Source organism: Alosa alosa, chromosome 22 (assembly GCF_017589495.1).
Source record: "Alosa alosa isolate M-15738 ecotype Scorff River chromosome 22, AALO_Geno_1.1, whole genome shotgun sequence".
In the NCBI taxonomy this organism is placed as follows: domain Eukaryota; kingdom Metazoa; phylum Chordata; class Actinopteri; order Clupeiformes; family Clupeidae; genus Alosa; species Alosa alosa.
The window spans coordinates 20794538-20815383 of NC_063210.1; the positions used below are offsets into that span (position 1 = coordinate 20794538).

The 20846-nt window shown below is 45.0% G+C and overlaps 2 protein-coding genes across 2 annotated transcripts in view; one reads left to right on the forward strand and one right to left on the reverse strand.

Moving 5' to 3' along the window:
* Positions 1-9990, forward strand: part of wnk4a (WNK lysine deficient protein kinase 4a) — a 61866-nt gene extending 51876 nt beyond the window's left edge. The window contains 9 exon segments of the mRNA XM_048234064.1: positions 1-50; positions 275-394; positions 4303-4634; positions 4697-5239; positions 5970-6063; positions 7125-7731; positions 7733-7888; positions 8311-8516; positions 9792-9990. The exon segment at positions 1-50 is cut by the window's left edge and continues 5 nt beyond it. Of these exon segments, the coding sequence (XP_048090021.1) occupies positions 1-50; positions 275-394; positions 4303-4634; positions 4697-5239; positions 5970-6063; positions 7125-7731; positions 7733-7888; positions 8311-8516; positions 9792-9976 (2293 nt within the window). The 3' untranslated portion in view covers positions 9977-9990.
* Positions 9991-12848: 2858 nt separating this feature from the next.
* Positions 12849-14274, reverse strand: LOC125287631 (cytochrome c oxidase assembly factor 3 homolog, mitochondrial). The gene is made up of 2 exons (XM_048233561.1): positions 14015-14274; positions 12849-13456 (listed from the first exon to the last, which is right to left on the reverse strand). The coding sequence occupies exons 1-2, from the start codon at positions 14211-14213 to the stop codon at positions 13353-13355; spliced, it is 303 nt and encodes a 100-aa protein (XP_048089518.1). The 5' UTR covers positions 14214-14274; the 3' UTR covers positions 12849-13352.
* Between the last annotated feature and the right edge of the window lie 6572 nt (positions 14275-20846).

The window sequence follows — 20846 nt, forward strand, 5'->3', positions numbered from 1 at the left end:
CCTGCACAGCCACAGTCTTGCGCGGACACACTCGACCTCGTCTCTGCCCGGTGAGAGAGCGCCTGATGACTGCATGCTTCCTCTGTGTGTCAGAGATAATGCTGCTGCCATTAACACCAGCACGAGATTAAACTCACTTTTGTGTTTGTTCTTGTGTGTGTGTGTGTGTGTGTGTGTATGTATGTTTGTTCTTGTGTGTGTGTGTGTGTATGTCTGTGTGTGTGTGTGTGTTGTGTGTGTTGTGTGTGTGTGGGTGTGTTTGTTTGTTTTCCAGCTGACTTTAGCACAGCGGGCGTAGGCGTCGGTGTGTGCACGTCTCCACCGTGTCAGACTCCAGACGTCAGCACTCCAGTGCGGCCCCTCTTACGCTCCCAGTCCTTTCACAACGCACCAGGTATTACTCACACACACACACACACACACACACACACACACACACAGATGCAGAAACGGGTCCAATGTGGCCCCTCTTACGTTCACAGTCCTTACACAATACACCAGGTTGGGCCCTTACGTCACTCACACACCAGGTACACACACACACACACACACACACACACACACACACACACACACCCACACACACACACACACACACACACACACAAACACACTACACACAAACACACCTTACACACACACACACACATTATTATTATTACACCTGCATACACACACATACACACATATATTATTACCAGACGCGCACACATTATTATTACGTACACACTACATTTCATCTCATCGCCAATAAACGTCATTCTACACACACATGTCCCCTTTCATCTCCTCCTGCTCATCATTCTTCCATTGAAAGTTTCTCCTTCCCCCTCTCATTCTATCCCTCTCCCCTTTTTCCCTTTCTCATTTCATTCTCCCCTCTTTCTCTCCCTCCCTTTCTCTTTCTCTCCTTCCCTCTCTCATTCTAACCCTCTCTCCCCTCTTTCTCTCCCTCCCTTTCTCTGTCTCTCCTTCCCTCTCTCATTCTATCCCTCTCTCCCCTCTTTCCCTTTCCTTCTCTCTTTCCCTCTTTCTCATTCTCCCCTCTCCCTCCCTCCCACTCTCTCTCTCTTTCTGTACGTTTGAGGTGAATATTGTTCCTGGCATTAGTTTGGGGCGCCAGTTACCCACGCTGCACCACAAAGCCCAGCTCTGTGCGCCCGCCCCTCCGAGCCCCATGGACTCCTGGGTAATTACCTCACCTACCTGAGTACGGCTTGTTTGGGCTGTGGTGAATGGCGTCTGTGTGAGAGAGGAGAGGAGAGGAGGAGAGGCGAGAAGGATTTCTGGGAAAAGAGGCGCAGAGTGGTTCTGTTGCTCTCCTCCCTTCTCTCTCTCCCTCTCTCCCTCTCTCTCAGTATTGCTCAATTTCTTTCTCTCCTTCACCTCCAACTCTTTGGTTATCTTCCAGCACTTCTCTCCTTCCCTTATACTCTTCTCATCTATTATTACTTTACTCCCTCCTTTCAAACTCTCTCTCTCCCTCTGAAACATTCATTCTCTCTCTTTTTTCCTCAATCTCTCCCTCCCTCCCACCCGCTCTCTCTCTCTCTCTCTCTCTCTCTCACTCTCTCTCTCGCTCTCTCTCTCTTTCTCCCTCCTACTATCCTACTATGTTGAGTCCCACATCTGTCTGCCAGTGCTTGCTCACGCCCCCCAGACTTATTCCAAGAAACTCAACCCACAGCCCCCCCCCCCCCCCCCACACATCCAACCCCACTCCACACACACCCCCTAAACTTTCTCTCTTGTGCCCCGCTAAACCTCTGCTTGGGGGAGACGGGGCTTTTGGTGCAAACCAAAGAAAATACCCCCTCAAAGAAATCACACACACACACACACACACACACACACACACACACACACACACACACACACAAACACTCACACACAGATCCAGCTTCAGGAAAATATGAGTTGACATCAGGACTGAATCTCTGTCTGTATTGTATTGTGTGTGCGGATTGCCGCTTGTTTTAGAACATTATGTCCTATAGGGACAGACAGCTGGCTCTCTGCCATCTTACAGGCCCGCCTCTCTCACACACACACACACACACACACCTCCACCATCCCCACGGCCCCTCCGCTTGCAGACGAGGAGGGGAGGAGTGGCAGTGTCCCTCCTCAGACTGAGGTGCCCTTGTTGCCGTGGCGTCTCTGTTGATTGGTGGGCGACTGACGTCACTGCAACCTGTTTGTCAACACCTCATTTTTGTCGCTTCTGAAAAAAATGTGAGAGATCAGGAGCAGGAGGTGCATGCAGTAACAGTGTGCCGTTCATTTCATGTGTGTGTGTGTGTGTGTGTGTGTCTCAGTGGGTGTGGGTGTACATGAGTGTGTTTGTGTGTGTGTGAGAAAGAGGGAGAGCGAGAGAGAGAGACGCTACAGTGGCGGCTGCTGCTACGGGTGATGCAACGACACTATCCAGAGTTTTGCATAAACAGCAGCGTGTTGGTTAAGTAACATGGAATGGAATGCCTTGGAAACCAAACGCACAGGGGATTCACAGCCCTACTCCCTTCAGCCGAGGAGAGGAGAGGAGGAGAGGAGAAGAGGAGAGGAGGAGAGAAGAGAGAAGGTGAAGACAGGAGAGAGAGAATGAAGAGGAGTGGGGATCAACTCAAAAGCGAGAGAGGGAGAGAGACAGGATTTGGGAAAGAGAGACAGAGACAGAGAGACCAATAGAGAGAGGTGTTTAACTGTATAGAGAGAGAGAGAGAGAGAAAAGAGACTTCACTATTCACTCTTGTCAGGCTGATGCCAGAAATGCCTTTTCCTCTGTGCAGTGTGTGCTGTCTGCGCTCTCTCTCTCTAAACACAGGTTACGTTAGTACAAATCTGTCCCCGGGATGAGCTGAGTCATTGGAGGCCCGTTTCAGTCTGTTTTTTTTACCCGTTTCCAAGGACATTTTTGGAACAGCTAAAAGCCTGCTCTTTCCTCTCGACGTTTATATAAGATCAAATCCTACACAAACGCTGTCACTCACAACTGTCACCGGCAGTTCACAAGGCGTTCTGTGTGATATACGAGATAGAACTCGTTTGGTTGGTTTGGTGGGTTTTTTTTGTCACTGATGTGCATTCGGAAAAGTCTTTCTTGTATGCCAGTGACTTGAAGGAAGACTACCGTAGACTCACTTTACCTTCACCTTATTCCGCGTGCAAACATGGGGGGCGCTAGCTTTGCCCACATTGTCTCAGAACTTCCGATTGAGCAGTACATCCATTGCGATACATTGAGATAACAGAGCTCTATCGAGATGACTGGCATCATATGTTATGGGGATTTTGGTGACTTAAGACATTTCTGTTATACACCTTTCCAATCTGAAGTTTGGAAAACACTGACTTTGAGCTGTTCTGTAATGACTTTCTAAACTAGTTACCATAGTTACCAAACCGGAAAGGATTTTATGAAGTTTCTCCACAATGATACAGCGGCCACTGCCACATCGTCTACCCACTCTGTAGGGCTGAATATCCTTGGGTAGCGAAGTACAATATTGCAGTCTGACCTCCTGATGGCATTTGTTGTTTTCCTCCCAAGTTAGCCTCTCTATCCTCTTCTGCCGTGTTATCCCACTGAAGCTAACTAGCCTCTCTATCCTCTTCTGCCGTGTTATCCCACTGAAGCTAACTAGCCTCTCTATCCTCTTCTGCCGTGTTATCCCAATGAAGCTAACTAGCCTCTCTATCCTCTTCTGCCGTGTTATCCCACTGAAGCTAACTAGCCTCTCTATCCTCTTCTGCCGTGTTATCCCACTGAAGGCCTCTCTATCCTCTTCTGCGTGTTATCCACTGAAGCTAACTAGCCTCTCTATCCTCTTCTGCCGTGTTATCCCACTGAAGCTAACTAGCCTCTCTATCCTCTTCTGCCGTGTTATCCCACTGAAGCTAACTAGCCTCTCTATCCTCTTCTGCGGATTATCCCCACTGAAGCTAACTAGCCTCTCTATCCACTCTTCTGTCGGATTATTATCACTGAAGCTAACCTCTCTATCCTCTTCTGCGTGTTATCCCAATGAAGCTAACTAGCCTCTCTATCCTCTTCTGCCGTGTTATCCCACTGAAGCTAACTAGATTCTAGTCTCTAGACTAGACTCACTAGTAACCACCACCAATGTGTAGCACCCACCTGGGTGATGCACGGCAGAAATTATGTGCCAGAACGCTCACCACACACCAGGTAGATTAAGGGAACATGTTAAACTGAAACACTGTTTCTCTGTGTGTGTGTGTGTGTGTGTGTGTGTGTGTGTGTGTGTGTGTGTGTGTGTGTGTGTGTGTGTGTGTGCGCAGGCTCTCCTCATCACTACCACCACCCCCCAGCCTCACTCTTCTCTCCAGATCCGATGATGCCTCTGTCCAAGCTGGCCCACCTGCAGCATTACCACATGTCCGGCCTCCTGGGAAACACCCACTTCCCTTTCCCTTACCCAATCGGCCACCTGGATGCCCCCAAAACCCCGCCCAGAGTCCCGCCCCCTGCTGTCCCGCCCCCTGCTGTCCAGCTCCCCTTCTCCTCCCCTCCCCCACCGCCGGCTCCCAGCTCACCCGTGCCTCCCGTCCCAGAATCCCTTGGGGCGGGGTGGGACGCCAGCCCCTGTCCCCTCACCACCGACCCGCCTCCCGTTGCTTGCGCCCGGACGATGTGGTTAACAGCAGCACCCGCACCCATGATTAAGCTTGTCAGCTGGCCAACGTGCTGTCCATGGCGATGAGCATGGCGCACTCCTTCATGCCCGGCCCCACGCTGGCGTCTCCCCTGGCACAGGCTCTGCCCGGCGCCCTGTCCGGCTTCCACCACCACCACCACCACCACATGTCCTCTCAGATGGGGGGGTACCCGCACCCGCACATGTACCCCCAGGCGCCCCCTTACCCCACAGCCACGCCTGCCGACCCGGGGTACGGAACAGAGTACCACCACCACTATCTCCACTCCCACGATGCCCATGGTGGGTATGAGTCCATGCCAAGGGGGTACAGCCCCACCCCACCCCACTCGGTGTCCCCTATGGCCCCCGTAGGGCACCACTCCCCTCCAGACCCCCCAACCACCACCACCACCCCTCTGTCCCCTCCGCAGGGGGGGTTCTACTGCCCCTCACCCCTCCCTCAGGAGACCCATCAGGTGCACGCGCACCCGTTGCCAGGGCCACCGCATCAGGACCGATCAGGCTGCATCTCTCCTCTGGCCCTGTCATCCCCCTCGAGGACCAGTCCAGAGAGTACGGTAAGAAACAACTCACTTGGCCCAGTTACCAGGGACTGATAGAATAGAATAGAATAGAATGGAATACAATGGAATGGAGTAGAATTAAATGGAATAAAATGGAATAGAATACAATAGAATACAATAGGCTGTGTATAGTGTGTCAATGTATAGCAAGTCTTTGAATTAAGCTCCAGAGGTTAATTCTTAAGCTCAAGAATCATCTAGAGCTATCAGGCCTTAGAGTTAAAAGAGTCAGGGGAAGAGCTCATATTGGATCAATGAACTTTAAAATGCTTCCTTCATCTTTTTGCACTCCGTTGCACTGAATAGGGTTGAATTGATCTACTCTCCAACCATTTGAAACATGGCAGCCAGCCATTATACTGTAGGTGTGACACTACGTCTCCCACTACACCTACCAGTCTAAATGAACTGGTACATGGTGGGACATGGCAGCTGGACATAACCATGCCCTTTTCAAAACGTATTACACTGAGTCCAGACAATTTAGCCGACTCCAGTCAAATTTGCTGCTGTCAGCGGATGTATAATTAAGTCCACCCAGCGGTCTGTCAGCAGTGTCTCAGAGAGACAGACCTCGTGTTCTCCTCTGGGGATGGTGGTTAGCTTGTACCGCCAACTCCGCCTTCATTACCTCAGCAAAATATAAAAAAGTTCATTTTAAAATATCCCCAAACCAAAGTGACAAGGAACACACGTTTGTTTATGTTTTGGTTTGACCCCACAGATGTCCTCGTCTAGCCTGCGATCCCTTTCCCCGCTGGCGACGGCGGAACCATGCGGTCCATTGTCCGAGAGCAAAGCGTCGCCGGCATTCGACGGTAAGATGGGCCGAGTTTGGCGCACTGACTAATCCGAGGGCTGACTTCCAAAAGCATTACTACACCAATCTGAGCACTAGAGAAGCTTGGCTAACCACTTACAGACATACACACACACACACACAAACATCCTGACACACACACTCTCACACGCACACACACACACACACACACACACAAACATCCTGACACACACTCTCTCACTCACACACACAAACACACACAATGAGAGCCTTCTTTCTTCCTTACGCAACGTTGTTTTATTATGTATGGGTTCTAAATTAGCCCCTGATGAGCTGGCAAGGGCCAGGTTGGCACACCTCCCTCAGCGGGTTGGTTTGGGACGTGCCCGCGCTCACACTTAGGCCGGCACTGATGCAGACACCTACACACACACACCTACACACACACACACATACACACACACACACATACACACACACACACACACACAAGCACACCTCCACACTCGCACACACCTACACACACGCACACACACACACCACAACTATTACTGATGAGGACATTATGGGGTTTGTCTGTGGAGCCATTGCATAACTCTGTGGTTGGCTATAATACTTGTGAAGATAGATGGCTGAGGATGTAAATGCATGCGGCGCGCGCGTGTGCGTGTGCGTGTGCGTGTGTGCGTGTGTGTGTGTGTGTGTGTGTGTGAATACGGACTAACAGCTAACAGCAGCACTGGCCCGATGCGAGTGTGTGTTTACACCAGAAACACACGCAAGCAGATGCGGGCCACCGGGGGCCAAACACACACACACACACACAGCACAACACAGGCCTCACTTGCGTCCCTCTTAATATAGCTAATCTAACGGGTTATAAATTGAAACAGCCAGGCATGAGTGAATATCTTCTGAGAGTTATCCTAGCGCTCAGAGTTATCCTAGCGCTCAGCAATCTCTTATGTTATTGTTAGCACTATTGGCTAAAGCTATCAGTCTATATACTTGTGGTTAATACATGTGGTTTATGTGCTGCCTGCTAATGTGAAGATGCTAAATTGTGTGTAATAAAGTCTCTGTCTCTTCTCTCTCCAGCAGAGCCAAAGCCAACTGTCACAGTGGGACGTTTCCAGGTCTCACCCAGTAAGGAGTTGCCATTGAAAACCACACCCATGCCCACACCCACTGCTTGTCCAATCACATCTACTGTTGACCAAACCCCGCCCCGCCCCCAGTGTAACCCCGCCCCCCGAAATGAGCCACAAGGGTGTGCGAGGACACTCCCATCACCTCTCAGCGCCGGCCACAACCAGCACACATCGACGGCGGGGTCACCCCAAAACCAGGAGCACCTCACAGGGTCTCCCCTTCTCCAGAACCTTCTAACAGGGTACCCTCAGAGCCAGGGGAGTAGAGCAACAGATCCTCCCCAGGATGAGCAGCTCCTGGTGGGCAGCAGCAGTGACCAGCCAGCCTCTCTGCCTCTGGATCAAAGCCAGATCCTTCTGGAGACCAAAGATGATGATGATGAGGATGATGGTGATGATGATGATGAAGAGGAGGGTGATGGTGAAGAGGAGCAAGATGAGGAGGAGGAGGAAGAGCAGGAGCATCGGCGCCGGAGGAAGAGGGGCCGTCGGCCGGACCTGACCCTAAGCCTGCTGGGGACATCGGTGAACAGCAGCTTCGACGGCGAGGGGGCGCCTGTGGGAGGACATGGGGTCCGCAAGCCCCCAGTACCCCGCACCTCTGCACCACCTGTGGATGAGCTACCTGCGTAACTCCTCCTACCTGAGCAGCGACGAATCAGAGAGCGAGGTGGAGGGGGTCTGGGAGGAGCTTCAGGAGCTCAGAGAGAAGTGAGTGGATCAAATATGAATGTAATGAATGTACACACAACCATAACTGTAAATATGAATGTAAACACAACCATAAATGTAAACATGAATATAAACAATGCTTGTTTGGACCTTTTTTTTTTGGACTCGTGATCTTTGTTGTTTTAGACTTGTGAAGAATCTCACTTTCTTTGGGTAAAGGCAACTGTCATATGAGTTCTTTTCCGGTTTCCTGCCTTTGTGAAATACCTTGTAACATGGAGTGTTAGATTATTTCTATTAAATCTTAATGTTAACAAATGTCTCTCTTTCCCCTTCTTTCTCCCTCTCCTCTTCCCTGTGCCTGTGTCCAACCCCCTCCTGCTGTCTCTCTCTATCATTCTCTCTTTTTCTCTCTTTCTCCTTGTATCCCCCTCTCTCTCTCCCTTCCTTTTCCCTATCAGACACATGGGTGAGGTGCAGTCCCTGCAGTCGGCTCAGAAGCGGGAGATCGAGGAGCTGTATGAGCGGATGGGGAAGGTGCCCCCTCCCGGGATCGTCTCGCCGGCCGCCATGTTGTCCAGTCGCCAGTGGCGCCTCTCCAAAGGGGGCGGCTACCCGCCCTCACGACGCAATAGCCTCCAGAGGCTGGACATCCTGCCACTGACAGGTAGAGAGACACACACACACACACACACACGTGCACGCACACATACACACACACCCACACACATGCACGCACACACCCATACAAATGTTTTCCGGTAACACTTTACTTGACGGGTGAGTTCATAACACATTCATAGCAGCTGTCATAAACTGCACATAAAGCATTCATGACTGTTTCATGAGACATGACTCAACATTCGTCCCAAACCTTTCATGAATATGGAAGACAGAACGACGACAACTTGTCAAAATAAAAGTCCAACAATCGCAAAGCAGCATTGCCGTTTTTGTTCCAAACCCCTTACCTGATCACGTCACATCTGAGTCAATGGGCTACTCCAATGTCAAAGTGACAGAACATGGTCAAGCAAATATTTTTTGTTTCAAAAATGTATTTGTTTTATGATGTAACCTTTGCAGATGATTTCTCATCTTTTGCTACTGGGAATGACCAACCGTTCCAGGTTACACAAATACGGGTCAGCTGAATGTAGGCTAGTTTACCTCCCAGTGTTAAACTCAGTGATTAAGAATACTTTACAACTTGTATAGTAAAGTGACATTCGATGTAGACTTCATAAGATATTCATGAAATATTCACAAAAGCTGGAGGGAAAAACGGCAATGCTGCTTTGCGATTGTTGGACTTTTATTTTGACAAGTTGCCGTCATTCTGTCTTCCACATTCATGAAAGGTTTGGTATGAATGTGGAGTCATGTCTCATGAAACAGTCATGAATGCTTTATGTGCAGTTTATGACAGCTGCTATGAATGTGTTATGAACTCACCCGTCAAGTAAAGTGTTACCTGTTTTCCTAATACAGCTCATTAAATCACCACACATAAATAAGTTACTGACTACTACTACTTGAAGTAAACTGACATATTCTGAAGTCATGGCGAGAGGATATTATGTTTATATCATCTGATTGATGTTTCCATCTTGGCTTTAATAATAATAATAATAATAATAATAATACATTTTATTTGTAGAGCGCTTTATCATGTACTCAAAGCACTGAACATTGTAGGGTACACAAGGGAGACAAGCAGGATTTTGAGTAAAAGGTAAAGAAAGTAGAATAAAATAATAAATAAAAATTAGGAGTCACACAAAAAGTGTACAGGCAGTCGCAAGTGTGGATAGAAACAGACATATGCCAGTACAATTAAAAAGTGATTGTTTGACATGTCAGTGTTGACCTGTGTATCTGTTTCCTGATTGGTTGCCCAGTAGATATTCACCTGTGTGTCTCTGCTGTGATTGGTGTATAGGCATGGTCAGAAAGAGCTCTCTGAGCGGCAGCAGCACAAGCAGCACCACCACCAGCGGCAGCGGCGGCAGTCGAAGCTCGTCCCAGGAGCGCCCTGGCAAGGTCGTGACCTTTGCCCCCGACTTCACCCGCATGGTGAGCAGCTCTGCCTCCACCGCCTCCAGCCCTGTCAAGCAGGAGATCTGACACCTGTGTGTGTGCCTCAGTCACTGGGCTGTGTGAGCTCAACAGTTCTGCTTTTGTTTTCTCTCTCCTCTCCTCCTTTCTTCTCCCCTCTCCTCCCTTCATTCTCCCCTCTCCTCCCTTCATTTCTCCTCACTTTCTTTATACTGTCTCCAGTAAGAGCGGAGCCTCATGCACAATTAGAATGGACTACCTCAGCATCCAGAGCATCCGCACTCCCATGAGTCTGTGCACCAGCGCTGGAGGAAGTGATGTCATACCTACGTAGGAGGAAGTGGTATCCACAGCAATGCTTTTGTGTTTTATTTTATTATCGTTTTTTTTTTTGTCTCGTTCTCCTCTGGACCAGTCGCCCTCACTGCTACAGATGGACGCTTGTCAAGTCCAACTCAAGCCCAAGCCCCTCCCCCTCTCCTTGTGGCATGTCTCACACACATGAAGTATGAAGTTAATGGAGGACCCAAAGAGTTCAGAGGTCAACCAGAGGATAAACCATGCAACGCAATCATGTGCTTGAGCTGCACACAAAGGCCTGGATGTAGTCAATCCTGCAGAAAGAATAGCTCTAGAATGGGCTTTACTTCACAAACCAAACATTCTTCCAAAAACAGAGGCAGCCCTGTGTGTGTGTGTGTGTGTTTCTCCTGCAATCTCCTACTAAGTTGTTGGGAGATAGAGAGAATGTGTATCTTCCTAAGGCTCTCGACATTGTTCAAGGTCTCCTGTAGTTTCTTTGCACTTTCAAGCCTGTGAATAATGATGTTCAATGATCAGGCATGTTTCATTCTATGTGTCATTGTGTGTGTGTGTGTGTGTGTGTGAGAGAGAGAGAGAGAGAGAGAGAAAAGAGAGACAAAGGGAGAAAACCTAGTCTATCAGCAGATAACAATCATTTGTACTTTTACTGTTTTGCTTATAGTTTTGCTGTAGAATCAGTGAATGAATCCAACAGCAAAGAAGTGATATTCGATCAACCGCATACTGGTGTATATTTGAGATGGGTGTTGCTTGTAGAAGTCATATATACAAGGAGTAAGCATCCAGATATCATGTTTCTTTCGTCTTCTTGAGACATATATTCTATTTTGATTAATGTCATTGTTATTTTTTGCATAGTGCAAAGTTGATGAATGATTACATTGTTCATAAATGTACATATTTCTTACCGCATCACATATAAATAGAGGCACTATTTGCAAAATGTCACTGACCTTCTGTGACTGTTTCAACAGTGCTCACTTTGCAATCTGAAAGTAATTTTCGATCAAATCTTTTCAATACAAAAGTAGGAAATTGTCTTCAGTATTAATATATGGAAAACAAATGTCATAACTGCTTACCATATTGCACATGCTTAGAAGAGAATGATTACATCCAGATGTGCAATCAATATTAAAAAATAATGGATCAATTGGAGAAACCATGCACCTTCGCACTTTGGGATAAATCAACTGCCTTTCCACACTACCAGAAAATCAGCATGGTTAATGTCTGACACAGCTAAAGAATGAGATGGGGTATGTTGAATAGATGCAGGGGTAACCATCTTTGTGTAGAGAGTCTGCTTTTGTCTTCAAAGAGAAGATTCTGAACCCTCAGAACCAACTCTGATTGGCTATGGATCAGGATGGAATCTTGAATCTGGAATTAGCGTCTATGGGTAGAGAACATGTGCAGTATCCCTCAAGTCACTCGTTCTTTAAAACAATCTCATCTTCAGTCTTCTTCTGATTTACAAGATTTTACAGTTACATACGCAGTGTCACTTTGAGCCTTTCATATCTATGGGTCATTGTGACTCCTTTCTGACTGCAAGCATCTAATGCATAGGTATTTGTAAAGTATTTCTTAATACTATCAAAAGGGGCTAAATAATCTGTATTATGCTGAAAATAATTTGTTTATCTGGCCTTGGTGACAAGCTCAGAGACAGTAAACTAAAATGTGTTCTGATTCACAGTGAATTTTCAGTTAAGGATGATTTTTGCCTGGTGTGCTGCTGGCTGTACACTGTAGCTGTGTAGAAGTTATTGTGTTGACTAGGGATGCACCGATATCGATGTGTAAAATAACCTTTAGTACAGTGGAAACAAAAACATGTAAAAAAAAAATCCGGTCTTTCAAGCCACACATTTACCTAGTGCAGAATTGATGGAACATGACTGATAAACATCAGCCACTGCCAATGGTAATTGTCATAAATTTGCCGATATCAGTCAACAGGGCCGATGTTGGCTGATATATTGATGCATCTCTAGTTTTGACTTTCATGTTTGAAGTTGCTTTCAGGACACATTGCACCTTTGCAAGACAGAATCCCCGGAGTTGAGCCACATACACACACACACCAAAACACTGTGGATTAGATAGATGACAGGTAACTCTAGACCGAGTTGGGGCCTGGTACATGACAAATCTGCTCCACATCAATTGCATTCTGCATTGCCTGGTTGTGTACAGTAGCTTGTCTGAATGTAATATCCAAAAACAACAACAATAATGAGTCGGATGTATTGCAAAGCTGTGAATCTTCAATAATTGCCTTGTGAAACGCACACACTGAGAAATACTTTAAAGATTGTATTCATAGCAGACGAAGATTATATATATTATATATTTTTAGAGCAAAAATGTGATGGGAATATTAGCATATGATTGGTGATTGTGATGCTTTTGATTGCAAAGCTGCTAGCAATATTGTCACGCTAACTCTGTGCCTTTCCTCATTTTTGAATACTTAGTAACTCTTAATATTTGTACAGATAATAAACATTTGAGTTCAAGACTGAGTTATGTCTTTTGTGATTGTTCTGAAAATCGATTCTTGACAATAATCTATGCTGCTACAATACAAAAGTGAAACTGCAAAGAACAATGACACTGTATAATTTATTCTTGAAAAATCAGGTTTGCCAGTCTTACAATATTATCCTACCATTTAATTACAATTACCACAGTCAGTGTTGTATGATATTTTCATTAACATCCTGTTGAGGATGTGACTTAATTTCCACTTTAGTATGTTCCATTGCCTGTCATTAAACAAGCACTTGATGGTAGTGTGAGCAATGAAAGTAAATAACACACATGAACACAGTTTCTATTATGTACACAGACATAAAGACATTACCCCCTCCCGGATCAGACATGTTAGCAGTCCTCGAAACAGTCAAAGACTGCAGAAATAAGAAGGCTGACAGACTTGCAAAATGTTGACTTCTTGCGCCCCCTAGTGTCAATTTGGTAGAACAAACTGTCAGCAGAGGGTAAAAAAACATGTTCGTCCCCTTCCGTCCCCTTCAGTCCAAAAAGTCAGTGCAAACAAGTGTCCAAGCTTAAGGACACGCCAGACGAAGCCCGTTGGTACACATATCCTTTCTCAATTGGCACCCGTTTTTGCTCCTTGCGATCTGATAAATTTGGCCTCCTCATCAATTTCGTCCATGATCTTCTCCTGTTTCACCGCGTAGATCGTGTAGGCATCTGATAACGTTTAGTTAAAGTGACTCAGCATCATCATGACACAAATCACGTTAGTCTGTAAGCGAATGTAATGCCACTGTCAAACTCTTGAAAGACATATATACACAACAGAAAATATGTATATTTAATGGTTGTCCCACATCTTTCATTATAGCCTAATCCATCTCAACAAATAGAACGTAGGAACTTATTCCATAGATGTGCCCTGGTCCAAGGCTGCCATTTGGTAACCTGTCCCTTTTGTTATTCTTTAACTGTCGTATGTCGAACGACTATGTTACCAGCAAAATAAGGTAACTACTACTGTTCTTGCACAGAACCACATAGTGACATGACATTAGCTCACTGGCTAACAGCTAGTAAAGTTCCAAGTGTCCTTTTTACCTAAAACTGATCGCTTTATATCAGCTAAGCAGATAGGCCTACCTGAAAGAAGTCTTCATGCCATACTATTACAATAAAAATTAATCAAGGTGTCAAAGACTGTTACGTATCCCCACATAACCTTGTATAACACCACTCAGCTAACGTTATCTGAGTTGAGAAGGGAAAGGATACAGATGCCCGTCACCATAGCGGCAATTGCAAGGCCCGTGGCCATATTTCGACCCCGTAGCTTCTGTGATCTCTTCTTCCACTGTTCGATTTCCACTTGCTGGATAAACTGCAACTGCTCACGCGTCAAACTCTCCTTTGCTGGGTCAATTCTCTTGGCAAATTCAGCGTCCGAGCCCCCTTTACTGCCTTGATCAGCCATGTTTCACGTTGTGCAAGTATGCAAGTGGATGACGGGAAGGTCGAACGTCAACATACACCTACGTTGCGCGGATATAACAAAGGTGTAACCGGGAGAGTGTAATGAAAAAAAGCGCATCCATATGACACGCCGATCGGTTTCATTCCGCATGCGCAATAGTTCAGTGGAACCAAAGATTGTTAAGGCAGAGCCCGTCTACGGAGAGCCTGCCACTCCGTATTAAGTCCCATTGTACCGAATTTTGGATGCAGTTCCAACAGAGTTCCACTGGGGGCGATCGCCATGAGTGCAGAATGAATGGGAGTCAATGGAGCTAGACGGCTAAATTTGTCTCTTTCACCTGATTGTCGTTGACAAATCTTAGATTTGATTGTAGTTTGTATAACTTCAACATGGGTTATAGGTCAAAAGTTGAATGAACGAGTACTTATGTCCTTTTGATTTCTTACAGGTTGGGTCGTTGTTGCACATAATACGCTAGCATTGTGCTAATGAATGACGTCATTGACACATTTGAAAGGCTTTTAAGAACAGTTAAGTGACTTTAAAAAATATAATACTCAACCAAGTGTATTTTCTTTGCCTCCCCTTTCGAATACAATACTCAAATTACTTGAAAAAAAATATATCCCGAGAAAAGTGGATTTTGAGGGGTACGCTCCATAGACCTCCATGCATTCTGCACTTGTGGACGAGCGCCCTCATGTGGAACCACAGAAGGAACTGCAACCAGTTCAGAAACCGGAAGTTTTCCGAGAGTGGCAGTTCTCCCCTTATTAGACATTCTCTGCTACGACTAAGTATCTTGCTCCGCCTTAACAATCTTTGGTGGAACGGTTGTTTCGGGTTGTGTGGATAGTGCGCCATCTGGCGTGTAGGGTATTGAAACGTCTATTCATTATTGTGTGATTTTTATTTATATTTTTTTTAGTAGGCCTAGGTAAAATTGGAGGGTTCTTGGCCTATTCTCAATTGTCTTTTTGCAGGAGCGTAGCAAGCGTGGGGAATGTGGGTGTTATAGCGTACACTTTTGCTGAAACACGATTATATCCTCCACACTTTTTGTCAGATTAAAACGAAAGTAAAATGTTGAAATAAACGCTCCCGTAAAGAGTTAGAACCGTATCTACCGTAACGCACACACAGAGAGACACAAATAGGTCTGTTGATGTGATTTAACTGTCATCCAGCCAATCACATCAAATAGCGTCAGTGAAGAACCGGCATTTCACTGTCAATGTGTGTAGTGCTACATCTACTGGAGATCGCATTCCATTTAGAACATCTTATTTTGATCTTAGGGACTGTTCGTTATTTATAAACGGGACCACCAGAGGAAAATAGGGGAGGGTCATGTCGTTTTATTCTTTGTTGAGGGGAGGGTCACCTAACTTTATTTGTCTAGGAGGGGGGTCACCCATCTTCTGTATTAGGCCTAATGAAAACAGCAAAAAATCAAAGTGGCTTGTTTGATTGTTGATTTCTGTCGCCATATAACGTTCTCTTTCGTTCCATAGCTCTGTCAACATTGAACAATGAAAATAAGGGAGATTTCCCGGGTTTCTCACGCAAAATACGGAAAATGTCAACTATTCGTTCCCCATTGGAAGGGTTGGAGCAACAAAGTAGCCTACTTTATTCACGCCTAACAGCCTACATCCATTTTGTCAACTTTATCCAGCCCTAAAAAAGCTAAATTTAACTTTGGTTTACCGTGTAGCCTAACTTTAAACAGTGTGCATGCTTAACATAAAGCATTGTGCTTCAGTTCATTCATCCACACATCCAGCTCCTAACGTTTTGACAAGCATTTCTACCAATTGACCTTGTTCCTGCCCATCTCTAGTTTTGCTGTCTCCATCCTTTCTGTTTTTGTTGTTTGCAAAAGATATATATAGTAGGCTAGGCTATAGGCCCTATTTAAGCAACACGCTGTCATTCTCTCTCCTGCCAACAAAAAAATGTGTTACGTTCCAAGTAGCAGTGCATAATTCTGCTTAATAAAGTTGAACAAATAGCCTACATTGGTCATATAAATAGCCAGTTTATGGTCTACAGCGTAGAGTTGGTAAATTATGGTAGGCCAACTTGGAGTGAATATACAGGGGGAATTCTTTGTCTACTTGTAGCTGAGTAGCTGAGTAGCCCTGGCAGGTGCAACGTGGACATAGCCTCTAATGACAATCTAACACTGCAAATAGCCTAGTTAACATCACTCTGAGTTCGCATTCAAGCAAGCAAAACGAAGATTTGAATACATCTGTTTCACTGGAAGGGCAAGGGGTAACAACACAGAGACAGGCCAGAATGCAGGACTAATGTTATGAGAGTATTATATGGGGTATTCTACAGGAAAATAAAACGGCAAGACAGCGGGGAAAAGTTAAAATTATGAACCCGGAAAAAGTTGGCATGTTAGGTATTTTTCGGTCCCTGTGATTATATGTGAAATTGTGCAAACGGCCTTTTCAAATCATTTGAGAAGGAAGGAGTGTAGCAAGCTCCCAAATTGACGCTCGTCTGAGAAATTGAGTTTTGGATAATGTTCAGCTTCGGCAGCTTTACAATGACTGAGGAAGCCTAGAGACGAGTCCATAGCATTTGTTGAATTTGTTATTACCCAGTGTGCTTTGTTGAATGGTCTCAATGTTTTATTGTTTTATTTCATGTGAATACTAGAGGATTAACTTATTTCAAGTAGGCTGATGTTGCAGGAAGTGTGCATTTAGTTTCCATGCTTATTGTGTTTCCACAACAATGTTAGTGAGTAAATCTACTGAAATGGCCACCATCTTGGTGAAGTTTGATGTGTAAGATCAGAAAGCAGAGGTTATTTTGAAACCGATATCCTGAGTTGATGTGTTTACATATTGTTTAATACCATGGGGGGAAGTATCTATTTTGAAAATGCAGTTGGAGGGTCGCTGATAATTTTCTTGCAGGCGGGGATGGTCATTCAACTTTTGACAGAAGCACTCAAAACCCCCCGGTGGCCCCGTTGTTAAGTAACGACCAGTCCCTTACACGGCGGTGTCAAGCCACATTTGAGTTCTACATCTGAGAAGTAATATTTCCAGCATGAACTAAAATAGAACCCTTGTGAGGGCTCATGCAATGTGCCCCACTAACACAGAACATGTGCATCTCTGCAGCAAGTGAAACTGGAGGTAACGTGGGCTAGAAGCAACAATAGTTTAAAGAACAACGTGACTTCCTGTAACTATCAATGGAAAAACCATAGAAACTGCTAATCATAATCTTTAAATTGACATTAATTAAAGCTGGCTATATGCAACACAATTGATTTATATTCCCTTTGCATATGGGTAGACTTCAAACGTTTTTGAATTTGAGCTTACTGTACAGTTCTGTCACTATTCTGTGTCCTTTACATTTATTCAATAGATATTAGTGATACCTCGAAATTAGGCTGTTGTCTGTTAGGCAATTTATTGTAGCCTGCTAACCCATATACACAAAAAAATATTTCTGAAATTATTTCTTGATTTATAACATGAGATATGTCTCCATGTAGGGTAGTCTCAAATAGTGAAGTGATAGCAGGTAGATCATGTAGGCCTACATGTCACATGAGGCGCTGCTTCTTCTGTCCCTCCCAAACTGCATTAAAATGGTGTGTTTAGCAATCAGAATCTCAAATTTTTTCGGGGAAAAAACTTACAACTTCCCTGTCCCACAACCCCCACACTTTTAAAAAGCTTGATACGCCTCTGTGTGTGTGTGCACGTGAGTGTCTGTGCATGTGGATGTGTGTGTGTGTGCATGCGCTGTGTGTGTGTATGTATGTATAAGTATAAGTATATACTCTTTTGATCCCGTGAGGGAAATTTGGTCTCTGCATCTATCCCAATCCGTGAATTAGTGAAACACACACAGTGAGGTGAAGCACACACTAATCCCGGCGCAGTGAGCTCCCTGCATCAACAGCGGCGCAGGGGTTAGGTGCCTTGCTCAAGGGCACTTCAGCCATGCCTACTTGTCGGGGTTCGAACAGGCAACCCTCCGGTTACAGGTCCGAAGTGCTAACCAGTAGGGCACGGCTGCCCCTAAACCCGCGACCTTGGCGTGTGTGTTTGTGAGAAAGAGTGAGCGGGAGTGGCGGGAATCAAACTACATTTTTCCATAGTCCAAGTCTAGTGGGTGTTTCGGTGTCCCGGGACTCGTTGACCAACAATTCAGGAAGTGACGGGGGAAAAAATAATAATAATAAAAAATTGACAATCCCAGTATGACCTCTGGCCCACTTTCGGCCATCATAATTTAATCTTGCCAGTAGGGCCTATATTAAGATAATACCATTGATTGTTTTCAAAATATTTTTTGATAAAAATGGTCAAAACTGTGAGATGAGCACATTACCAGATCTGCCCTCAGACCAGCTTCATGTGCAATTCTACTTTTATTTATTTTTTTATTTCACACTACTTGGGCCAATTGTAGAATACTCCAGCAGGGATGTTGATATATGAAGCCATGAATATACTATGTGTTTACAGTTAACATTTATTGATGCAACGTTAGAACATGTTGGCTTAACAAGTTACCAGTCCACAACACACAGAAAATTGCAACATAAAGTTGCCTTGGGGAAATTACTTTTCCATCACACATTGGCTGGGGATGTATAAAATGTATGTCAACTTACTACGTCTGCCTTCTGAAAAAGAGATGTGATGCATTTTTGTTTTTTTGCTGGATTCATTGCGATTCTCCTTACCCCATGTTTCAAAGAACTCCTCAAGTCTGTCACAGGCAGACGTAACACCGCTAAATTCTCAGCTTGTTTAGGACCCCACACTGAACGCGTAAGAATGCCAGAGAACGGGCTCCGGCTAGGCCTATCACTCTGGGGTGTGGTAGCCAGAGAGTGGTAGCCTACTCACTGGGATTTATGCACCAAGGTAGCCTAACTGAAGTAGCCAATATGTGTCTTGAAATTATGTTTGAAATAAATGTCTTAGAACAAAAGAGTTAGTTAAGACTTGTATTTTATAAATGAGTGAAAGTTGGATTAATAGCCAGACAAATAAAGGCCGGTCCCCAAATACAAGACGGGGTGCCTACCAGTACGGATATCAGTCCACCAGCACTAGAAGACATTGTTTCGATTTAACTCAATGAAATAAGACCTCTTCTTATTGTTTTATTATATTGTTGGTTGGAATAATACTGTTGGCAAAGAAAAGTCGTTTTCCTACACGGCTACACCATGGGTCTCTAACACTCGCTCTCAAGCTCATTCGCTTGCCGCTTCCTTCCAGCTTGCCAGAGGCTGAAGCACACTACATTTAAACACAATTGTTGCCGCGACTCAAGGCATTCCAACCTACGAATTTAATAAAAAGTAAATCATGCATAATTAAACAATAACTCAATTTAGGCTATTGGCTACGAAAAAAGCATTACAGCACAGACAGCCCCTGTTCAATGAATGGCTGCCTTGTCTCGCAATAAACAGCGGTGGAAATCCCACACTTTTTCAACTGCATGAAACATAGTGAAGCATCAAATATCCCCCAGATTTCAGTGTCCAGTCCCAACATTTAGCAATATAATCAAACAGTCCAAAAGTAAATTAAATCCCAAACCAAACCAAAAATGTTATGCTTTTGATGGCCTAGTATGCAAACGAAACGCATATCTAAACGCAGATTAGAAATAAAAAAAAGCCTGCCTCGAATACTAGCCTGCCCCAAATAAAGGTGCTGTGCTTTGCGAACTGACTAAGTCAATAAAAGACCCCAGCCATAATTTGAGGATTTACGCTAAGCAAGTAGCCTAGATTATTGTATGATGGTTGTTAGTAGACAAACTTCAGATATCCAACAGAGTGAATACAAGATTGTGCAGTCTTAGATGGCTGTGGTTAGTGATGTGATGCTGCTAATGAGGAGTTTTACATAGCTAGCGTAAGCCTATAGGTTATTATTTATTTAGCGTGCCTAAAGGCTTTTTTTCCTTATCAAAAGTGAGGGGGACGACGGCCGTCTCTTCAGCACTGCGGGGGACATATCCCCCACGTCCACAGTGCCGCCGGCGCACCTGAAACACACACAGACACAGGCATGCACATGCATGGTATCAGCAATTATAACGGCTGAAGTATAATTACAAATTCAGTAAAGAAAAACCGAATATTCTAGCCTGACCTAGTCATACTCAATTCTAGTCAGAATATGAGTCTGATACTGCTCCATTGGGACGTAATTATGGGGCATGTTTCAACCGATACAGGGGGGGAATGCCTCTGCACTCAATTGGATACACCTAACCAATCAGAGCAACAAAATAGCTTACCGTGAGGTGTAGGAAGAAAACACACAAACCATCCTTCTTTTCCTATATCCCCTCCGTTTTTAAAAATAATTCTATTGAACAGTGATATGCTACAAACATGTTAAACAGCTGGGAAAGGCTGTCGCAAATCCCTCGAACAGGTGGTCAATCAGAGATTTCAAACGAACGAGGGAACATGTCGTAATGCAACAATGCTGTTTTCCCTTGAAAGTGAAACCACGAGTTTTCCCACATCTCAACTTTGGCCAAAGTTTTCAAAAATAATCGTTTTCAGTGATACAACCTCATTAAATAATATGAATTTTCCATATGGGG